Source organism: Phodopus roborovskii, unplaced genomic scaffold, assembly GCF_943737965.1.
Source record: "Phodopus roborovskii unplaced genomic scaffold, PHOROB, whole genome shotgun sequence".
NCBI classification, from domain to species: domain Eukaryota; kingdom Metazoa; phylum Chordata; class Mammalia; order Rodentia; family Cricetidae; genus Phodopus; species Phodopus roborovskii.
In genome coordinates, this window is record NW_026126511.1 from 57,717,825 (window position 1) to 57,741,230 (window position 23,406).

The 23,406-nt window shown below is 42.3% G+C and overlaps 1 protein-coding gene across 1 annotated transcript in view; it reads left to right on the forward strand.

The window, feature by feature from the left end:
* Nucleotides 1-18,541: 18,541 nt before the first annotated feature.
* The window catches only part of Slc7a8 (solute carrier family 7 member 8), a 57,645-nt gene continuing 52,780 nt past the window's right edge, over nucleotides 18,542-23,406 (forward strand). Inside the window, exon 1 of the mRNA XM_051195703.1 lies at nucleotides 18,542-19,327. Within this exon, the coding sequence (XP_051051660.1) occupies nucleotides 19,171-19,327 (157 nt within the window). The 5' untranslated portion in view covers nucleotides 18,542-19,170. The remainder of the gene's footprint in view (nucleotides 19,328-23,406) is intronic.

Here is a 23,406-nt window from a genome sequence, read left to right on the forward strand (position 1 = left end):
GCAGTTTGGAAAGAACGACGCCCAAATTCCCAAATATTGTTTATAAATGTTTGTTTTCATTTAAATGGGGTTGGTTATAAATGGTTAATGACCACAACCAATCTTTTTTTAAAGGTAAAAAGGGGATTATGGTATAGATATGAATACTTTGTTTTGGGATGGATTTTCATTTATTGATACAATTTAAGGTCTATTTTGTGATATGTATATTTCTCCTCTTGTTTAGGTATTGTGTTTATATAGCTCATTTAGAAATGTAATGTATAATTTAGTACAGATTATAGATAATTACCTATAATAGTCAAAACTTATAGTTAGGTGAGTTAGGTTTTCTAGATATACAGAGATGTATTTGAGATGAATAGGCATTCTTCAAACCTTTCAAAGACCTACAGAATATGGCATTTAAAATGGTTTAGGGTTTTTCTTAACAGTGGGGCACAAACTGCTCCTGGCAACACCACCTGCATCAGAAAGGAAGATGGACCTTGAAGAAACTTGTTATGGAGTTTATTTCCAATATGACAAAACTAGCCATATGAGCAAGATACTACTCTTGTCTAGAGTGTTTGACTTTGTGCTGTATAAACTGGACATGCAGAACCCACAGGAAAGTGACTGTTAATACAAGAAAGACATTGCTACAGGGTTACTGCTTCATAGAAGAGTCTGCCAGACAGTTTACAGGACACAGAGAAAAGTGACTGACAAACTGTCAATACAGGTAGACAGTTTAAAGTTTCTTGATTTACTAAGGAGTCTGCCAGACACACTATGGCTTATAGTCAGAAGATGGAACATTACAGAAGAACTTTGGGTGACTGACCAGGCAGTGAGTTGTCTCTGTCATTTCTAGAGTTTTTCTGTGGTCTTTGATGGAGTTGAAGACAGATAGTTATGGTTATAGTTTTCCTTAGGATTAAAGATAAGTTACATATAGGACTTTAGACTCACAAAGATAGGATAGATGGTGTAATATTTTCTTTAAATATTACTAAATGTTAATGAACTAAATATTGTTAACTGTGGTCCTTATGTTAAGGTTAAAACCCTTAAGAGAAGATGATGGGAGATGTCATTCTGTGAATATGTTTCTCTTATTGGTTAATGAATAAAGCACTGTTGGCCAATAGGAAAGCAAGATAGGCAGGACTAGGAGACAAGGAGGAGAGAGGAAGTAGGAGGGAGAAGATTGAAGATAGAGGACAGAGAGATAAGAATGCTGGGGCCTCTCTCAGGTAAGATGAAACCACGTAGAAACTTAGATTAATAGAAATGGGTTAATATTTAAGACAGAGCTAGCCAATAAGCAATGATAATAACAGGCCAACAGCTTTGTATCTAATACAGTGTTTCTGTGTGTTATTTGGGACTGGCACGGCGGTGGGACCAGACTGGCAGAAGGGAAAAATTACTCATAACAATTGCTCTTGCTCCGAGAGATGCTGCAGCTGCTTTCTGTGCAGGAAACTTGTTCTGGGGTGGGGGAGGGGTGCTACTGCTCCTGCCCCTGCTTCAATATCCATTATTCCTGCCCCAACCTTGAGTATCCATTGCTTCAGCTGCCAGAGGGGGACTTGCCCCAGACTTTCAGACTTGACAGAAATGGGAGACTGATGTCACTGAGGCATCAGTGATCTTTTCTCTGAAGCCTTGTCCTGCAAGGAACTGTTCCTGGTTGGCACTGGAAGACCTCTGAGAGCTTTCAACCTGAGCACTTGGTGGTACCCCAAAGCTATCACCAATGTCTCAGTTACTATTCTTTTGCTGTGAAGAGATACCATGACCAAGACAACTTAGATGAAAGCATTTAATAGAGCTTGCTTACAGTTTTAGGGGATGAGTTCATGACCATCATGGTGGGACATGGCCACAGACAGGCAGGTATGATGCTAGAGCAGTAGCTAAGAGCTTACATCTGATTCACAAACATGAAGCAGAGTGGTGGGGGGAGGACTGGTCCCAGTATGGGGTCTTTTGAAATCTCAAAGCCACACCTTCTAATTCTTCTTAAAATAATCCATTAACCAGGGAGCAAGCATTCAAATATATGAGCCTATGGGGGTCATTCTCATTCAAATCACCACAGACCACTTCTCTATCTGGCATCCTGTTGCCACCAAGGGTTTCAATTTCTTCTTTCCTACCCAAATTGTTACTCTCATGTGGCAAATACAAGTTCACTTTGTCTGCCTACTCCTTTCCCGGAGAGAGGCAAGACTAGAACCCCAGAGAAGATGGCAATTTTCTCTCCCTGCAGTGAAACTTATATGTATACATTTATACTTTAAACCAGCAATTCCATTCCCAGAGTTCTGTTCCAAAGGTACTGGCAAAAATATGCCCTAACATATTAACCAAGTTATTCCTTGCACTATTGTCAGAACACCAGTCCTGTGAGAATTCTGAGTGCTTGTGAGAAAACTCCAAGAAAATAAGACAATAGTTTCTTCAAAAACATAGAATTTTTCTTGGACTGTGGCCTCCCAGGTATAGCAGATAAGATGATTTACTTCAGTTTTTCATTATTACTGGCTGTTGTTATATGTTTATATGCCTCTACATGGCTTGTCTGCCATAGGAAGCTTGTTCTTGGGATTCCACTTAACTCTCAGAGTATAAACTGTCTGATGCTGTGAATAAAGTTGACTATTGCATGAGACTTTAGTCTACCTCATTTATCGGCTCCATTTTCCCAGGTCCCACCATCTCTAGAGCAGTAAACACAGTTCTACTTATAAATGCAAAACACTGACAACAGCCCAGGTTTTTATCAGTGACAAATCATAGCTGAATATTACATGGACATGGAATGAATGAAAAAGCTTCTTATACAAAAATATGAAGCAATTCCTACAATTCATTTTGAGTGCATGTTGTGTGAGACTTGAATAAACATCTACTCACCTCAGAACTGATGACCAAGGACTTCCTTCATCTTAGGTGACCAGAAGCAGAGGAAGAGAATACAAAAAAAAAAAAAAAAAAAAAAAAAAAAAAAAAAAAACCAAAAAAACAACAACAACAAAACACCAAACAGGACAGGGCAAGATATTGACCTCATCTGGGCATGGTGGTGCACACCTTTAATCCCAGTACTTTTGAGGCAGGCAGACAGCCAAGAATATGCAGTGAGATTTTTGTCTCAAAAACCTCACTTCTTACTTTCACTCTACTAATAATGCCATCATATGCATCATCAAAGGAGTAACCAATCCATTGACCACGTCAGAGCTATCAGGATTCAATCACATCACAAAAGCTCTCAAGCTGGTAACCATGCCCTAACATGGGACTCTAACTTAACATCTCATTCCTAACCACCAAAATCTTGTGTGCATTTCAAAATACAAACCCCTCCCAGTCCATCTCCAAGAGTTCAAAAGTCTGCTAAGAACTTATTATTAATTATAAATGCTCAGTCGATAGCTTAGGCTTGTCTCCAGATAGCTCTTACAACTTAAATTAATCCATTTCTATTAATCTATATGCTTCCAGGAAAACTCATATCTATGAATCCATATAAAGCCAAAAAGAAAATTATATACTTCTAATTAATATACAATGATGCTGAGTAAATATCCTTATCCCAAAAGGGCAGAGTAGATGAATAGATAGTCTTTAACCAAACAAAGCAAGCCCTTGCTGGGTCCAAGACTTGTTTTTTCAGAATCATTTGATTCTCTACCCAGGTGATAATGACACCTATGAATAAAACAGTTTTTGTTTTGCCTTCCCCATCTGGCAGCTTCATATCCTTTCCTCACCTAGGCCAGCATTCTGCAGCCATGCTGTATCCCTAGACCCCTTGACCAAAATCTTTTGGGAGGGAGGGTTGAGACAGAGTATCTCTACAGAGCCCTGGCTGTCCTGGAACTCACTACGTAGTGAAAGAAATAAAAGACTTTAATCTGTAGAGTAAGGATGGGGGGAAGGGACAGGAGAATAATCCTTACAAGCAGAATATAGAAAGTCATAAAAAATGGACAATGACATGGGAGGAAAGAACAGAAATTATGAGAACAAGAAAGTTACTAGTGGTTATGCTAGGCTGATTCTGTTAAATAGGGCTAGTAACTGAATCATCAATCTTTTGTGAAATAACAGAAGTCTCTCCCAGGTCATGGCCCACATCAAGGAAATGAGCCCCAACCCTGGAACAAATAGTTCCAGATGAACGGTCCTGTCCGGGTCATACCTGACCAAAGACAGTCTGGGGTCTTTCCAAGTCATTCTGTGGTTTTTCCTTTAAAGAAGAACAGGTCACACCTTGGGTGATCTCTCAAACATGAAATTATACTTTGTAATCAATCACCTTGTGCCCCATACATGTATGCCACTTTGCACTCCTTCTTTAAAAGGGGCCTGGGCCCTCTGAGGGGTGTGCAGCTTTCCCCGGATTGCTGACACCCCAGCGCGCACTCGTTTAATAAACGGCTCTTGCTTGTTGCATCTTCTGGTTTTGGTGTCTGTGTCACAGGGCTCTCCCATCGGCCCCATCAGGACCCTGAAATTAGGGTCCAACAGTAGATCAGGCTGGCCTCGAACTCAGAGAGAGCTGTCTGCCTTTGCCTCCCAAGTACTGAGATTAAAGGTCACTATACCAAGCCCCCTTGTCTAAATATTTACCATAAGTAAAAACATTCATTATTTTACCACTGAGGATAATTGGGTTGTATAAGCCTCACAATGCCCTTTCAAGGAAATTCCCTTCTATTTCTAACTTGTTTTAAAAAAAAAAAATCAAGATTAAGCCGGGTGTGGTGATTAATGCCTACAATCCCAGTACTTGGGGGGCTGCGGCAAAAGGATTGTCATGGATCTGGTGACAGTCTGGATTACATAGTGAAAACTTGTGTCCAAAAGAAAACAAATAGCCAACAATCACAGAAAACAACAACAACAACAAAAAAGTCAGGATTGAACATTTGACTTTTTTTTCTCAAAGATTTATTTTATTTGTGTATGTGCTCAAGGCAAAAAAGGACACTGGATCTCCTGGAGCTAGAGTTATAAGCAGTTGTGAGCTGCCTGACACAGGTGCTAGAGACTCAACCCAGGTCCTCTGAAAGAACAGTAAGGGCTCCTAAGCACTAAGCTGTCTGTCTAGGGGAATCTTTGAGACAAATATTGTGCTTTTTAAATGCCTTTTAAAATGTTGGTTGGTGTGTTAATTTTTTCAGTGGGTTATTGCATGAACAACAATGTTTTTTTTTTCATGTTAAACTAATAATATACCCTTAGAGGAAAATTTGTTCATGATTATTGGTCTTTTATATATTACTGGATCTTGGGCTGGAGAGATGGCTCAGCCATTAAAGGCTAGGCTCACAACCAAAAATATATATTACCGGACCTGATTTGTTGAAATTAACTTTATAATTTTTGATTGTATATTTATGAGAGGAGGTGAACTGGTTTTACCGTTTTACCTTTCTTTTTTATTTGTTGTTACTTTTTTTTATTTGTGTGAATAAGAGTGTGTACATAGGTGTGTACGCGTGTGTGACACAGGCCATGTGCTTCTGGTCACAGGACAACCTGTAGGATCAAATTCCAGTGATCAGACTTGGCAGCAGGCATCTTTACCGTCAAAGCCATCTTACTGGCCCTGCTCAGCTTTCTTGTAATGTCTCTGGCTTTAGCATCTGGGTAAAGTCAACCAAAGAATCATTTGGGAACATTTTCTTTTTCTTCGGTTTTGTGGGAGTATTTGTTAAGGAACTGACATGCTCACCCTCCAAACACTCAGAAAAGCTCATCTGTGAATCTGTCTAGACCTGGGGTTTTCCTTGTGAGAAACTGGGTAGCTGGATAGATGTGGGGTAGTCAGGTTATCCCTGCATTGTGCATGAATTTTGATAGCTTTTGTCTTTCAAGCATCTGTCCATTTTTATCTGTGTCCAATTTATTGGTATGAAATTTCCCTGTCTTTTTTTTTAAGTAAAAACTTAAATTTGAATAATGTTAGACTGAAAGCTGTAAATACTACAGGGACCTCATCATCTGTAGTAGTATATTTGCTAAGATTGAGAGCAAGCACTGGTGTGATTGCTATGAACAAAGCATACTCTATTCAGTTTCTATTGCCTTTTCTGTGTGTGCTTTCTGTTGATCTAGCCCAGTGCCTCTCCTTGCTTTCTGTTGATATAGCCCAATACTATTGTTAAGATGTTTTTTACTCTTGGCTTTTTTGTGTCTTTTGGGGAGCCTGCCACCCAGCTCTCAAATAACTCACACTAGGAGTCTTATTGTTACTTATGAATTCCTGGCCTTAGTTTGACTTGTTTCCAACTTGCTTTCCTTATTTTAAATTATCCCATCTACCTTTTCCCTCTGGGCTTTTATCTTTCTTACGCCTGCATATCTTCCCTTTCTTCTTATTTCGTGGCTGGCTGGGGGCTGGGTCCTGACACCCTCTTTCCTTGTCCTCTCATTATTGCTGCTTTCTGGTTCTCCATCTGTTTATACTCTTCCTGTGCCTGCTCCTGCCGCATGACCGCCATTCAGCTGTTTATTAGACCATCAGGTGTTTCAGACAGACAATGAATTACAGCTTTACCAAGTTAAATGCAGCATAAATAAAAGTCACACACCTTAAAATAATATTCCCCAAGAACGACGCCCAAATTCCCAAATATTGTGTATAAATGTTTGTTTTCATTTAATTGGACTTTGTTATATAAAATTAAATAAAAAATACTCTATATGCAAAAAAAAAAAAAAAAAAAAAAAAAAAAAAAAAAAAAAAAAAAATAATATTCCCCAACATGCTACACCACATTGTGTCTTAGAGGCATGTCTCAATAGTGTTCTCCGGTCAGCAACAGTTTTTCAGTCCTTATTTGTCATAACCTTGACAATTTTAAAGAAAATTAGCCAAGTATTTTGTAGAATGTCCCTTTGATTTAGGCTTGTCTGATGTTTGTGCCACAATTCAACTGGATGTTCTGTCTTTCTCCCTCCCTCCCTCCCTCCCTCCCTCCCTCCCTCCCTTCCCTCCTCCTCTGTCTTCTAGTACCATTTTGGAGCATATTGGCACATACCTGTAAATCTCAACTGTTTATTTTGTTGCTCCAGTCAAGCCAGCTTTGATCACCAGAACACTTTCAAGTTGACACAAACCCCCTGAAACCTAGGCTCATCACGTGCCATCATTGTCTTAGCAGCAGAATCAACCCTTTCTCCAGAGAACTATGACTGCCTTCTCTGAAGAGCGGCCTTTTAAAGCCCAAACCTGGGCACAACCTGTGCTTAGTGCTACAATGGTGTCGTGTGTATAGGTACACCCAAGGAATAACACCAAATAGCACACATATTGCACTAACCCATGTGGACACATGTTTACATCTGCATTGCAGGAAGCTAAACAAGACTGCAGGGTGTCTCAGGTTCTAACCTTGTACCACTGGGACCATTCTACCTTCCTTCTTGCTTATGTAGCTTCTCTTCCGGACAGTGAGAAGCTTGGCTCCAAAGGTCATCTATGCATTTACTCATTTACTCAGCTCTGATACACATGGAGATCAGTTTCTGAGAGATTAACTCAATCCCAGGAGAAAACAAGTTACCAGCTGGTGTTTTATATAGAGTAGATGGTTTCTTTTTTTACAAGAAAAAAATTGGTTAGGAACTAGGTATTAATTAATACCAAAGAAGTATTGTTAATTTTGTTAGACACAATAGTAGTTTTATATGAGGAAATGCCAGGGTTGGAGAGTTCGGTGTCTAAAAGCACATATACTCTTGCAGAGGACCAGAGTTCATATACATAAACCCACACAGAGATGCACACACATACACACAATTAAAATAATAAATCTTAAAAAAAAAAAAAAAAACAGAGCCTGTGGATCTAAGACAAATGTTCTACTATAAGCTACATCCCTGCCCCAAATTTTATTTTTAAACAGCATCTTTCAAATTAAATTTTATTTAGTGTGTGTGTATGCTTGATCATATTCTGTTGGTTTATTAAGTTCTATTTATCCTTCCAGACTTGGCTAGGAAATCACCTTTTCCAGATGCCTCTAAGTTGCTGTCAATGTAAAAACACAGCTCTCACCCCAAAAGGAAGATAGTTTATTCTGGAGTTAAATTGGGTGACCATAGCCCAGAACACATGGAGCTGGGTTATCCTGATGTGGTTTGATGAGAATGGCCCCAGTGGGTTCATTCATTTGAAAAGATTAGGAGGTGTGGCCTTGGGGTGGGTGGGGCCTTGTTGGAGGAAGTAGAAGGTGTCACTGGGTGTGGGCTTTGAGATTTCAAAATTCCATGCCAGCCCCCTCCTCCACCCCCACCCCCCCAGTTTTACCTCTCTTTCCCAGCTGCCTTCTGCCTGCAGATTAGCACTCAGCTACTCCTCCAGCACCATCACCATGCCTGTCTGCTTCCCACCATGATCACAGACTAACACTCTGAAACTGTAAGCAAGCCTCCAGTTTAATGCTTCATTTTATAAGCTGCCTTGGTCACGGTGTCTCTCCACGCAATGGAAAAGTAACTGAGACCCCCAGCTTCCATGTTCCCATGTGGAAGGGTTTTGTGAGGTTTTGTAGCAGCAGAACGAAGAGCATCATAATTCAACTCAGTTTTAAAATACATTGGTGGGTACATCAGAGAGGTGATTACAACAGGATGGAGGAGTCTCTCCTGTAGCCTCAGACACTATCTGGTGCTAATCCTGGTGGAGAACAGGGTTTTGTGACATTAATATATTTCAAAGGCTTTTAATTAGTTTATTGGGATGTTAGGTCTGCTATAGAGGTGGACAAAGAATAGCTCTCTAGAAAGCTAAAGTTAGCCCAAAAGAAGTAGTAATTTGACTGTTGGATAAATGACATTCCAAACTCTGCAATGTCATAGGCCTAGCATGAGTCTAACAATCAAGGGATCATGGAAGTAGATAAAACAGGTATGCTCATGAGCCTTGTGTTTTTCTGGGGTTCTGGTGGCAATTTATGAAGTTTCTCTATTGCACTTTTAAACATGGTGTGCATGCATGCCATGGTGCTAGAGGCCAGAGGATAGGTTGTAGGAGTGGAATTGGCTCTCAACTTGTAGAATTCAGTTCTCTCCTTTCATCATGTAGGTTCCAGGGCTCAAACTCAGGCTATCAGGCTGGCAGCATCCATAAGTGCATCCATAAACTCTCCAGTGGTGATTTTAGTCTAAACTCCCACATCCTAAGTGGAGATGAAAAAATGTTATCCAAAAAGAAAAAAAAAAGATACCACATTTACTTTCAAAAAGTCCCTGACCTATGGGGGTTGTAAATGAGTGTATGTACATTCAACACATAAAGCAGAATCTTTAGTGACTTCATAAATATTAATTCATTCAGTCTATAACTGTTGCAAAGCATCTACTTTATGTGCCAACTGCATGTGGTAACCTGAAGATGGAGGTATCTGTCCCACCTGGTCCTACAGCTGCTTTGCTCCAAATAAACATACAAACACTTCTATTAAATATAAAATGTTTGGCCAATTACTCAGGCTTATTATTGGCTATCTCTGTCTTAATTATTAGCCCATTTCTATTAATCCATGTATTGCCACGAGCCTGTGGCTTACCTGTAATCCAGTATGTTACTCCGTGGGCAGCATGGTGTCTCTTGGCGGTCTCCCTTCGCCTTCCTCTTCCCTCACCTTCTCCTGGTGTGCTAGCTCTGCCTATCTTCCTGCCTCTACTGACCAATCAGTGTTTTATTTATCAACCAATAAGAGAAACATATATACAGAAGGGCATCCCCCATCAGTAACCTATATGACTCTTGTCTCAGAAGCATCCCAATGTATCAAGAAAGGAAGGATTGAGAATATTTCCATCTTAGAAATAAAATTATACCCATTTAGTATGGTCATAAAAGACAAACACATCAGGAACTATAGAATTTGGGAAGGCTTCCATGAGAAAGTTCAGAATGCCTGAGAGCAGGGAAAGAAGACAGATTGGATTCACTTGGGCAGCTTTCCCAGAGGAACACGATTTGGGTAGAGGTGTTATTTTGGGCTTTTTGTTTTATGTTTTTATGTGTGTGGGGGGGGGCATAAGATCAGAGAGTGGGCCGCCAAAGTTAATTCTCTGCTTCTACTACATGGGTTCTGGGATGGAACTTGGGTTGTCATGTTTAGTGGTCTTTTGTCTGTTTTTTAAATTAAAATTATTACTTTATTTTTATTACATTATTCTATCTTGTGGAGAGGGTTGCAGACAAGCCACTCCTGAAACGAGGGGGGTCTGTTTTCTCTGTCCACCATTTGTGTCCAAGGTCTACCTCAGGTCTTCCAACTTGAAACAAGTGCCCTTACTGGCTGAGCCATTCCAGAGCCCTTAAATCTTTACTGGTGAGTGTGTGTGTGTGTGTGTGCGCGGGCACGCACGCACTCATATTAAAATAAAGGGGGGACCTGTGTCATAGAGCAAATGTGAGGTCAGAGGACAACTTTGTGGAGCCAGTGTTCCTCTTTACACAGTGTGGATCTTGAACTAAGGTCACCAGACTTGTACAGCAATTGCTCTTAGCAACTGAGCAACCTCACTGGCCCCTTGTTTGTTTAGTCTGAGACAAGATCTTGCTCTGTAACTCTGTTTGGCCTCGAACTTGCAACCCTCCTGTCTCAATTTCCCAAGTCCTGGGATTCAGGAATGTTTCACCATGCCCCGCTTAGAATGTCTATTTGAATAAAACTTAAATAAGGTAAAATTTTATACAGCAGCAGTGAGGAGAGGCATATGCCCAGCAGAAGAGACACATCAATATTGACCTTAATGTGGGAAAGCATAGGCTGGTCCAGAATTGTTGAAGGGGCTCAAAGGCAGGGACATCAAGAGGGGTGATACGGGAGAGATGTTATGGAACAGCTGGGGAGAGTGAGCCTGATGTTTCTGCGTGGAAGTTTAGGCTTTATTTTCTAAACTGTGGCTTCCTCAAACAGTAGGTGGGCCCACTGGAATGCTACAACTTGGGGGATGCTATGGGTGAAGTGAAGCTTGGCTGTGGCAGGAAGTTACCAGCAGAGGGCACTATAAGAAAGGGTGTACCTGCCAGGCTGCCCAGCACTCCCCTGGGTTAAGTCTGGTTTGATTTTTGTTTTTGTGTCTTAATTAAATTTATTTTCAACTGGTTTGTTGAAAATAAAAGTTATGCCTGTTAGTGGAATACCATTTGATGTTTCAGTCTATGCCTAGATCATGAATGTTGAAATCAAGTTAACTTGTGTCTCTTCAAATCGCTCTTATTTCTCTTGGTTTTATTCTTTTTTGATTTTTTTGTGGGGGGTGGTGAGATAGGGTTTCTCTGTGGCTTTGGAGATCTGCCTGCCTCTGCCTCCTGAGTGCTGGGACTGAAGGCGTGCGCCACCACTGCCCAGCAAATTTTTTTTTGTTTTAAAAGAGTCTCATATAGTCCAGGCTAGCTTCAAATGCATAAGCAGCTGGGGTTAGCCTCTAATTTTCAAGGGCTAAGATTCAGGCATGTGTCACCATGCCCTGCTTTTACTGTTTCTTTGTTGTGGAAACTTTTTTGTTTTTGTTTTTGTTTTGGTTTTTCAAGACAGTTTCTCTGTGTATCCCTGGCTGTCCTGGAACTCACTGTGTAGACCAGACTGGCCTCAAACCCATGTAGATCCACCTGATCCTGCCTTCTGAGTTCTGGGACTAAAAGGGTGTGCCACCAAGCTGATGGCTCATGGTGGGATGATGACGGCGGCAGCAGTACAGGATGCCACAAAGCGGTTTGCTTCAGAAAGACAAGATATATGGCCACACCTAAGAAGATGCCTGAAACATGAGATGTCAGCTATATGAAAAAGAGACTAAGGTTGATTTTAAGACCAACTAGAGGTGGTAGGAGAGAGAGGGACATGAGCATTCCTGTGTGTTTGTGGTGCCAGAAACGTTTACTGGCAGACAGGTGGCAGGCTCCTAAGAGCGTCTCTGGATGAGACCACCAGAGCTCTCCAGTGTACGGCTCAGCTCTTGTCAACTTGACACAAGCTGAGAAGAAAGGCCCTCAATTGAGAAAATCCCTCCATAAGATTGGCTGCAGACAAGCCTGAGCAGACATTTTCTTGACTAAATGATTGATGTAGAAGGTACAACTCCTAAGCGGTTTGGTCTTGAGTTGTATTAAAAAGCAGGCTGAGCAGTAGTGAGGGACCCAGACGTGATGTCTATCTAGTCTTTCTCAATTGTTCACTTTATCATGCTCCACATAGGGGTAGGGTCTCTTGTTGAACCAGGAGTTTGAATTCCAGATAGTCTAGCTAGCTAGCTTGCCCATGGGAATCTCTTGTCTCTGCCCCTGTCCCAGCTCCCAGGGAACTGCAACACATGCCCAGCTTCTACTGTGGGTTCTGGGGATCTGAATGCCAGTTCTCACACTTCCATGACAAGTGTTTTGTCCACCGAGACATCTTCCCATTCCACTAAAAATGGTGAGAGAGAGAGAGAGAGAGAGAGAGAGAGAGAGAGAGAGAGAGAGAGAGAGAAGGGGGAAGGAGAGAGGACCAGAAATAAACAGAGACACAGAGAGACAGAGACAGAGAAGACAGGTATGCAGGAACCACGGAGCTCTTGGGGAGTTCAGAGAACATCACTCAGGAGTTGTTCTCTCCTCCACCTTGTGACATCTAGGGATTGAACTCCAGTCCTCAGGATTGAGTTCAAACACCTCTGCCCATTGAGCCATCTCACCTGCCACATATACCTCTTGTACGCTGATAGAAATAATCCAGTTTAGAGTGGGAAGCTGATGAATTATAATTGAGAAGAATCATCCAAGGGCAAAGACCTTGAAAGGGAAGCTGGGGCATGGAAGCTGGGACAGGCATGGTTGGGGTGCCTAGGAGTTCATCCATCGCACTGGGAGGGAGGGCTGAATGTGAGGGCAAAGTTGTTACAGATCAACAGACTTGGCAGTGAGGCTAGAGGTGCTCTTTTGCATATTTCTGTCTTCTCTTGTCAACAGAAGAGACTTGGGACAGGAGGTGTTGTCTGAAGAGAAGAGACTATGATAGCGAGGAGACTTCTGGACAGTATTGAGGGTCCACTTGAGGTCTGAGCGCCACAAGAAATATCTTTAAAATCAAAGCTGTTCTGTATCACCTCCTCTTTGCACAGTCTGGTCCGTGTCCAGGCTTTGCTTACACTTACATTAAGTTCACATGTCAACTAGTCAGTTGGTAATTGTTTTATTCATTTATTAATGGGTAGGCCCATTTATCAATTCATTCAGTCAGTCGTATTTCTTGAATCTCGAGCACCATTCTAAGTAGCTCTATTACAATAGAGGAGAAAGCAGGTCTTTGCTCTTGAGGAATTTATCTCCTCTTTAAACTTACCTTAACACGTGAGTCTTGGCTTGGAGAGATGGTTCAAAGGTTAAGAGCACTTACTGACTTCCCAGAGGACCCAAGTTAAAGTCTCAGCACTCACAGGATGCAGGCTCTGTTCCCAGCTCTCACAGGATGCAGGCTCCGTTCCCAGGTCTCACATGGCAGCTCTCAGCCTTCTGAAACTCCACTTCCAGGGGATACAATCCTGTCTTCTGGCCTCCAAGGGGGCACTGCATGCATGTGGTGAACAGACATACCAGCAGGCAGAACTGAGCCAGTAAGGGACTTTCCAACAAGCTGAACAACTTGAGTTTGATCCCTGGAACCCACATGATGGAAGAAAAGAACGGACCTTTGCATGTTGTGCTCTGACCTCCACTAAATCACATGTGCATCACTCCCCCATGCACAAACACATATACACACTAAATAAACACATGTAAAAATGCCTAAAATTCATACAGAAATTAATTAATTAAAAAATAAGATTTAAGCTGGTCAGTGTCATTGCACCTGGGATGCTGAGTTTGAGGCCAGCCTGATCTACAGAGTGAGTTCTAGGATAGCCAGAGATAAACAAAGAAACTCTGTATTGAAAAACAAATAATAAAGCCTATAGTTGGCCAGATGGTAACTGAGGCAGAAGTTCTAGGAAACTCATGTTACTTATTGAGGGAAAACAGGTGAAAATTAAAGAGACAAGATTTTAATAGAAAAGGAAAAAGTTGGTCAGACAGAAAAATAAAACAAAGCAAAGGATTCTGTTGGTTAGGTAGGGCCTTTCCAGTCACCCTCTGCCTCCTGGACATGATACCACGTTCAAAGGAAGTTGTATCTTCTCAAGCTTAAGCAGTCCTGAGGATGTGGCTGGAGAAGCCTTTGTGTTGTTATGGTGGGAAATTAATTTATACTCTTCTGGAGAAGATGAATCCTTGCTCTGACAACAGACAAAAAAAATCCAGAAAATTATCCCTCTGTCTGCTGCACTTGGCTGGATTCCAAGTATTTCCCAGCTCTTGTGGGAAAAAAAAACACAATCGCAGTCCCTGCTGCAGGCCACATCTCCTGGACGGCTATACTGGCCCCGTCTACTGTTCTCCTTTCTCAGGATGTAGGTGACTCTAGACCTGAGGATTTACGTATAGAGACTTCTCCCTCAGTTGGTTTTTATTATATTTGCCCAAGATAAAGAGTCATATAATTGCAATTACTTTGTTTTGATTTGTGGTTCTGGAGATCAAATTCAGGGCTTTGCGCACAGAAGACCTCTCTTTCTGAATTAATTACACATTGAGTCCTTGTCTTTAGAAACAGGATTCACCATGTAGCCCATGCCTGGCCTGGAAATCCCATTTCTTCTGCTGCACCTCCTGAGTATTGGGATTTCAGGTGTACACCACACCTGGGAAGACTATTTTTTATTCTGTGTGTATGGGTGTTTTGCTTGCACGTGTATCTGTGCACCACATGTGGGCGGTGCTTTGGAGGCCAGAAGAGGGTATTGTATCCCTGGAAGTGGAGTTCCAGATGGTTGTAAGAGGTTGAAACAGCTGTGCTCTCTGCAAAGGCAGTAAGTGCTGTTAACGTTTGAATTAGCTCTGCAGTTCCATGGGGCTTTTTACTTGTTTGTTTGACTTTAAAGACAGGGTTTTGATGTGCATCCCAGACTTGACAAGATGTACCATAGGCTGTCTCAAGATCCCCCTGACTTATATAGCCCAGACTGTCCTGAACTAAGCAGGTTTTTCTGTTTCAGCCTCCTGTATGTTGTATTACAAGCATGAGCTTTCATTCCCAGTCTGTGAGCTTTACTTGGAAGAAGGGTTCATTCTGGCTTTGGACAGCTCTATATGAGAAGAGTGCACAGCGTGGGCGGAGAACTACCTCAAAGGAAGCAGTCAGGTCCCTCATTAGTGACCCGGGACTTCACAGCTCCTCGACAAAGAACAAGAATGAAGTGCTGTTAGGTCCAGAGAAAAACAAATCCAGATATAGAATGACTTAGTTCCCAGCTCTGTTCGTTTACACTAACTCTTTTTTTCACCAGTTGTTTCCCAAAGGGACACTCAGACTGTGAGTGTGATTAACTGTCGCAGTAGCATGTCCTGATGTCATCTCCCTTCATGCTGTAGGTGTCAGCCACACACAGCCTTTCTCTTTCTAAGGCCACAAGTGTTTGTAAGGTGACTCCTTGTTAAGGAGGTCAATTTCTTCTTACTTTCAGCAAGCAAAATGATGAGAACTGTCTCTCAGATACTGGAAACAGGATTGTATAAAGTAAGCGCTTGAGAAATATCCAAAAAGAGGTGTGCATAAAGAGAGTGGTACATGTTAGGAGGCTAGATTAGGCCCATGAATCTCACTGAACAGGTTGAGAAGAGCATTGTCATGTCTTGCTTCTCTCCAAATGAAAGCAATTGAAACCCTGACAAGTAGTAAGTTACAGTGTCTTGAGAAAGCTCAGTGTAAACCAGTGACAACCTCCTTGCCCAGGAGCAGATCCAATGTTTGCTTTTCGACTTTTAATAAGACATTTTTTTTGAGCCTTGGTGTAATATTTTAAAATCCTTGATATGTAAGTTATGGGGAAGGGTTAGCTCAGTGTAAGAGCCTTCTCTAGCATGTGTGTGTGTGTGTGTGTGTGTGTGTGTGTGTGTGTGTGTATTTAAGAATAAGAATAACTGGGTTTAGTTGGGCTTGGTGGCATGTTCCTTCAATCCCCAAAGGTAGATCTTTGTGAGTATCAAGCCACCTTGGTTCACATAGCAAGTTCCAGGCCAGTCATATTAAGGTCCTTTCTAAAATAAGTACAAACAAAATAAAAATTGGCTTTGTCAGCCAGACATGGGGTTGTGCACCTTTAATCCTAGCACTCAGGAGGCAGAGACAGGCAGATCACTGTGAGTTCAAGGCCAGCCTCATCTATTTAGTGAGTTCTAAGCCAGTCATAGAGAGAGACCCTGTCTCAAAATTAAACAACAACAAATTGGCTTTGTCTACCTAAGATTTTTAATGGGGAAGAAAAAATGAGGCATTATGAAGACAAATTGTAAAGCACTATTTAAATGCAAAGAGTAAAGTAAAAAGTACAAAGATAAACATAGATCAAAGCTATAAATTAAGTAATCAAAATACCAGGAATTTCCATTAATTTTTCACAATTTTTTCTCAACATATTACACCAAGACTTTTCCTTCTTTCTTGTGTTCAATATTAGTTGCATGAAATTTTGACACATGCAACATTTATGTCACAAAATATCAGCAGCCTAGAGACATATTAGGTCCCTTTGAAGGAAGGAGGTTCCTTTTCTAACTTTCAGATTTTGCCATCAATAAATAGTTGCAAGCCACTCACAAATTCCAAGTGCTAAAGAAATGGGAATATTTGTGTTTTAAATAAACATCCCTTTCTCCTTTGGTGCCACACTGTACACCCCCAAAATCTGTTTGCACTTATAATTTGCTTTATCTCCCAAGTTTGTGAGTCCAGAGGACTGAAGCTTACACATGGCTGCTTGTTACCATTCACAGGAGCAATCTCAAACTCATCACATGCTTGTCTTTAACCCCATACTAAGCCTACGCCATTTAAACTGAAACTACAAAACGTTACAGAAAGAACTCACATTTGCGAGGCAGAGAGGTTTTATCCCTTGATGTTGAAATCTGAGCAGAAATCTTCAAATTGGATTGTTTAATAATGACTCCATCAAGTTTTCCCTTAAAGCTTTCTAAGCTTGTCAAGAAAGGCCAGAGGTAATTCACATTCTCTTCATTTCTCCCTGGCTCATTTCTCACTCCCATGGAGTTTTGTGCTATATATATTTCAAACCTTGTCTATTCTTTTTGTTGGAAATGATTCACATACTATCCCCCACTTTTTTTTTTTTTTTTTTTTTTTTTTTTTTTTTTTTGCTGAGGCTTTCAATCTGCTATATCTTAAACCAACAGAAGGACAAGGGCTTGAGTTCGTAACCTTTGAAACCTCTTGATACTTGCTGAGTTGGGTGATCAAGGGGCAGATGGGAAAGGAGACTGTTGACTGGACTTTACTCCATCAGGAAAAGCTCTTCTAGATAGCCTAGCCAATCCATTTTAAAGGGGGTTTTTAATCTTCCTAAAAATCACAAGTGTTTTAGAGCATTTTCCAAAAAGTGAAGCCAAATTTGCGTAGATTGGGGAATTTAGTTTGATTGTCTTACTAAAACAGAATCTCAGTGTATAGCTCTGGCTGGTTTAGAACTCAATATGCAGGCCCAGGCTGGCCCTGAACTCAGACAGATCCGCCTGCCTCTGCATCCCAAGTGCCAGGATTAAAGATGTGTGTACCACCATGCCCTTTGGAATCTTATGTTTTAGACTTGTTTTAAAACCTTTAGTTTTTCAGTGATGTGTGCAGTATTGTTTCATGTTGTTTTCCCAAAGTACTTTACAATTAGAAATAGACACTTCTTGAGGTAAAGCAACAGTTTTGAATTAAATTCTTCAGGGTTGTGGAGGAGCAACGTACTTAAAGGATACACATCTCTTAATATCAGCAAATCTGCTCCACGACCAGTGAAAGGCTAGCCATTCTCCCATCCGAAGTTCAAGTAATTTATAGGTGGATTAAATATTAGGTGTTGCAGGACCAGATCAGAGTCCTCCTTATCGTGCTTCAGATGAACGTTGCAACTACTGCATCTTCTTCATGATTTGTTTACCTTTCATGATAGTCCCTAAAAGAAACTCTTCAGTCTTAAGTCCTTCCATGCTGCCCCTACCAACCCCCCGCCCCCAATTTCAGGAAACAGCTTGATGATGATATCCTTACAGCCTTCTCGACCTTGTCCTCAAATGACCCATACCTCAACATTTTAGTACACAGGCCAGTTTACTTCTGAAGGCATTAAATGTCTGCAAAACTGTGCAGGTGGAGAGCTCACAAACGCTGTGCGACCTGAGATGCAGCCTTGGCCACCCTTCCCTAGCTCCACCAGAAGGAAAAAGATTGAAATGTTTTAAACCTTTTGCTCGGTGATCTTCGCGTGGTGGTGGTGGTGGTGATGGTGGTGGTGGGGTGTTACTAATATCTGAATAGAAAAGCGGTGGGAAACTGTGGCTGGGGATGGCGAGGAACCAGGTGCGGGGCGGGCAGAGGGGCGGGCGAGCGGGCGGAGCCTCGGTCCGAGAATACACGCCGCTGCTAAAAGGGAAGCACATTCGCGAGCACAGGGGCTGGCGCAGAGCGATGGAGCAGGCTGCGGCGTGAGCTCAGATCCGAGGCCGGCGAGAAGGCACAACCACAGCAGGTGGAAATCTGACCCAGAGCCAACCAGCGAGAAGAAAGTACCTGAGCACGGCGTCTCCTCCGCCCTCAGCTACTGAGAACTACTTTTACCCTCATCGTAAAAGAGACTGAGGGGAGGTGAAGGCGACCTGTCCTATTAGGAGGAAGGCTCCAGACAATCCCGATCAGGGCAAGCCGCCGCCCGGTACACGGAGCAGAGCCATACTGGGCTTCTGAAGATAAACCCTTTTCCGGAGAAATCCAGCTGGAGTCGCTGGTACAGTTCTATTTTTGTATTTAAATATATAGGCTCTTCGCCTCCCTTTAAAAAAAAAAAAGACAAAAAACAGGGTCCTTTCTGGTAGCAGGAGTGACACGTGTCAGTACAGAGTGGGAATATTTACAGCTCGCTCTCTCATTTGCTGTCACTTTTAGAGGCTAGGAGCGCTCTCTCTGAAACGGGCTTTTTAATTTTCCCCCCACGTATCTATACATTTACGTTTGAAAAGAGAGACAGCTCCTTTTAGCTTTTGGAGATCCGAACCTACGGCGAAAGATGGAAAAGGGGACCCGACACCGAAACAACACTGCGAAGAACCACCCGGGTGGGAGCAGACCCGACAGCAGCCCTGAGGCCGAGGCTGGCTCTGGAGGGGGCGGAGTAGCCCTGAAGAAGGAGATCGGATTGGTCAGCGCCTGTGGTATCATTGTAGGTGAGTCCAGGTCCTTTAGGCCCCCAGAGCAACCCCATTCCCTCTCCAGGGGTCCTCCGTGGGACTATAAACCCTCCATAGCCTCTTAAGCAGCTTTGCTTTGCCGGGTTGTCACTCACCTGAACCGGTCAAATCTAAGCTATGGCAAAGTGATGTCTGTTATATATCGCTTCAGCCAAGCCAGGCAGAGCTGCTCTTTCCTCAGAATAGAACAAATAGAGTTCAGGAACCAGGCTGGCCCTGTGTCCTAAGCATTGCCTGGGAATTTGCTCTTCACTCGGCAGCACTGGTCCAGGAGATCGTAATTCAGGCTGAGACACGGATTTTTAACTAGCTTTTACTCCGCCACCCTCAGCAGGCTGTGCACCTGCTTTTGGAGCCTATTTAATATTTTGTTATCATATGTTATGAAGCTCTGCAGTATGTCATTAAAAAGAGCAAAACCAGTAATAGTACTGCTCCGATTCTTTGTAGGAAGGTCCATCCTATGCAGCACTTGTGAAATATATGTGGCTGGGCAGTTCTTCCTGTCTCGTAGATGAGGAAAATATGGAAGGGAGAACTGCCTGATTTGACTATGTTCTTCTCTAAATGGAGTTTGCCGCTTCTCTGGTTGCCTAGTTGGAGGCACCTGTGTGTTAACACCCACAAGACCCTGTGAGGTTCTTGGAGGGGATTAGGAGTAACTATAATGTGGGGTAGAGGAGGAATTGATGAGGGAAATGCGTGGCTTGGACGCTCTTTGAGAGAGGAGCCTGAGCCTGGGCGATCCTGGGAGAGCCAGTAGAGAGGTCTGCCTTCCCAACAATACTTGTGCAAGGCAAGGGCTTCCGGAGACAACGCCATGCCTACACAGTACACAGGGCTTTGTAAGGAAGCCTTGGAAGTGAGCACTCGACAATGTGGCTCATCACTGCCCTCCTTCAAAGAGGGGCCTTTAGTCTACTGTCTGGCAGAGGGCTTCTTCCCTGGGAGAGGTATGCTCAGACTCGGCTGTTACCTCTCTGGAGTTCCTTGGGAAGGTGTACCTTGTCTTGCCGCCCATGAATTAGTTTCTGGATGGCACAGTGTTCCGCGAACGGCTCAGGGACATTTTGGCACCAGAGCAAGAGTGACACTGGAGAACATCCTTGAAGTCAAATGAAATTGGTGCAGCATTTAGATAATCCTCTTCACCTCTCTGCCCAGACTTCAGTGAACGAGTTCTCTCCAAGCCCTTAGCAAAACGGAATGTTACCTAATTACTCTCAGCATTGACGTTAGAAAAACAATGCTGTGAGGGGAAAAGTCCACAAAACAATAGTCATGGTTATTTTCTTGTTATAGTTTATTATTATCTTTTCTCATTATATTTACTTTTACTTTGCTTTCCTTTATCTAAATAGCCCTGAAAAAAAAAAAAAAAAAACAACAACAACAAAAAAAACTAATTCACCCTGGTACTCAATCTGTACAGCACATGCCAATTTAAGGTCTATAAATAGGCCAGAGCCTGTTATATCTTTCATCAATTTGACTGATAGGAGTAGCATTTCCACACATCCCTCCCCACCTTGGGAAGTATCTGGTTCATACACAGATGTACACACATACACATTCAATCTTTTTTCTTCCAGAGTCTGCTTTGCTTACCCATCCCCCAACATATACAGGTTTTCATGGATGAAGGATATTTTCCTATATAGTAAGGTTTGGGGTGGTGTGTGTGTGTGTAGGCTTGTTTGTGTTCATTTTTTTAGTATTTTTAAGTCTTTTTTTATAGTATTTTTTTCCTAATGAGCAAGTTCAGGTATAATAAGTACAGTTTCAGGGTGGATGTTACTACTGATCTGCCCACAGGTGACACCTCAGTGAGAGAGAAAAGGAGCTCTTCATAGTGACATTACAGTAAGAAGAATGAAAATCTGGCCTAAATACTCTAGGTGATTATAGGGAAATCAGGATGTTTTTCCAGAGCGTTAGAGTCATTTTACTTTCACTCAAGATAAGCTGAGAAAGAGCTTTGTTCATAAGGGTGACATGGGACAAAATCTTTTCAATATCTCCCAAGTGAGGAGAAGGTGGCCTGTCCTCTTCTGGGTGGGCTTCCAAGTGGGCGATAACAACTCAGTTGTTTTCAAGGCCAAGTACAAACATCAGAGATTGCATTTTCCATTCCATGCAATCCAGTGCTCAGTATTAACCCTAGTGGAAGAAAGGTGATTAAAGTGATTTGAAAAGACACGGGAAGGGCTGGAGAGATGGCTCAGGGGTTAAGCGCACTTGTTGCTCTTCCAAGAGGATCCAAGTTCAGTTCTCAACACCCACATAGTAGCTCACAACCATCTGTAACTCCAATTCCAGAACATCTGACACCCCTTTGTGACCCCCAGGGGCATCACGAAGGCAGGCAAAACTTACACACACACAAACAAACTTAAAACAGATTTTTTTTTTGTGGGTTTTTTTGGGGTGTTGTTTTTTGTTTTTGTTTTAATGAATGCACACTGCTTTTACAGAGGACACAAGTTTTGTTCCCTGTAACCACATTGGGCATCTCACGACCATCTGTAACCCCAGTTCTAAAGGACCCAACATCCTCTTCTAGCATCCAAGGACACCAGACACGTAGTGCATATGCATTCATGCGTGTAGTCATCCACATAAAATAAAAATAAATCTTTATATTTTGTTATTTATTTTGTGTGTATGGATATTTTGCTTGCATGTTGTCTATGTGTCACAAGTGTGTGATGTCTATTCAGGCCAGAAGAAGGGATTAGATCCTGCCTGGGACAGTTGTGAGCCACCATGTGGTACTGAGAATTGAACCCAGGTCCTCTGGAAAAGCAACCAATGCCCTTAATCCCTGAGCTGTCTATCCAGTCCCAAAATAATTATTTTTTTTAAGAAGCAAAGTAATAACCAGGCAGTGGAAGCATACAGCTTTAACCTCAGCACTCAGCAGGCAGAGGCAGGCCACTCTCTGTGAGTTCAAGGCCAGCCTAGTCTACAGAGCGAGTTCCAGGACAGCCAGGGCTGTTACACAGAGTAACCCTGTCTGGAAAAAAAAAATAGAAAAGAATCAAGCAGTTTCCTAAGTGAATCATTCTATGTGGGAAAGTAGTGTTTGCCCTGGATCTATGTTTCATGTCCTGCTGGTTTACGGGAATAAGTTAAAATATGTTTCATGTAAGTTCATAGACTGTTAGCTATAGTCGTCATAGATGACTAGAAGTAACAAATGGCAGTTATGGGATGTGAGGAGAACCCATAGGAGATTCATGCTCTGAAGTAATTTATGGTCTGATCAGGGTGTTGAGATCCCTGTGCATTAAACAGGGAATGCGACAATTAACAGTATGGCTTAGTTGTGTGGCAGCTGGAGTAAAGACAGGTGAATGAGTGGCGGGGACCACAAGAGGAGAGAGGGTCTCAGCTACCCCGTTTAAGGAGCCTCTTGGAGGATGTGGGGGAAGATAGAGTAGTGAAGGCAAAACTTTGGGGTTTTGTAAATAAAGGAATTTTGACACAGTTGTTTCCCTGAGCAAAATTTTGACTTGGAGGCACAACTTGGCTGTAGACCCTATGCTTGAGGTGTTTTCCCAGACTCGGTTGGAAGGAAGAAGGATGGAACAGAGGGAGACTGAGATTTCATGTAATGGCTAAGCCTGTGACCCAATCTCTTGGGAAGCTGAGGAAGGATTGTTGAGAGTTTGGGGGCTAGGTTTAGCTAAGTGAGGACCAGATGACAGGGGAGGAGAGAAGTCCCATGCATATCTGAATCCTCAGTTGCAGCAGAGTGTCTAGTAGAGAAAATCACTCTGATGCCTTGAAGTTAACTGACTCAGGAAGTAGCTGAGAGGAAACACTTCCAGGCTGTATCAGCAGTTTATCTTTGTCTAGCATTCACAAAGCCCTAGGTTCAGTTCCTGATCCCCCAACCCAAAAGTTTTTCTCTAAATCAGATGTGATGGCATATGACAGTAATCTCAGTACTTCAGGGGTTAAGGCAAAGGATTTTGAGTTCAAGGGCAGTCTAGCTATACATCAAGATTCTATCTCAAAAAAGGTGGACAATAGGCATTTACCTAAAAGGC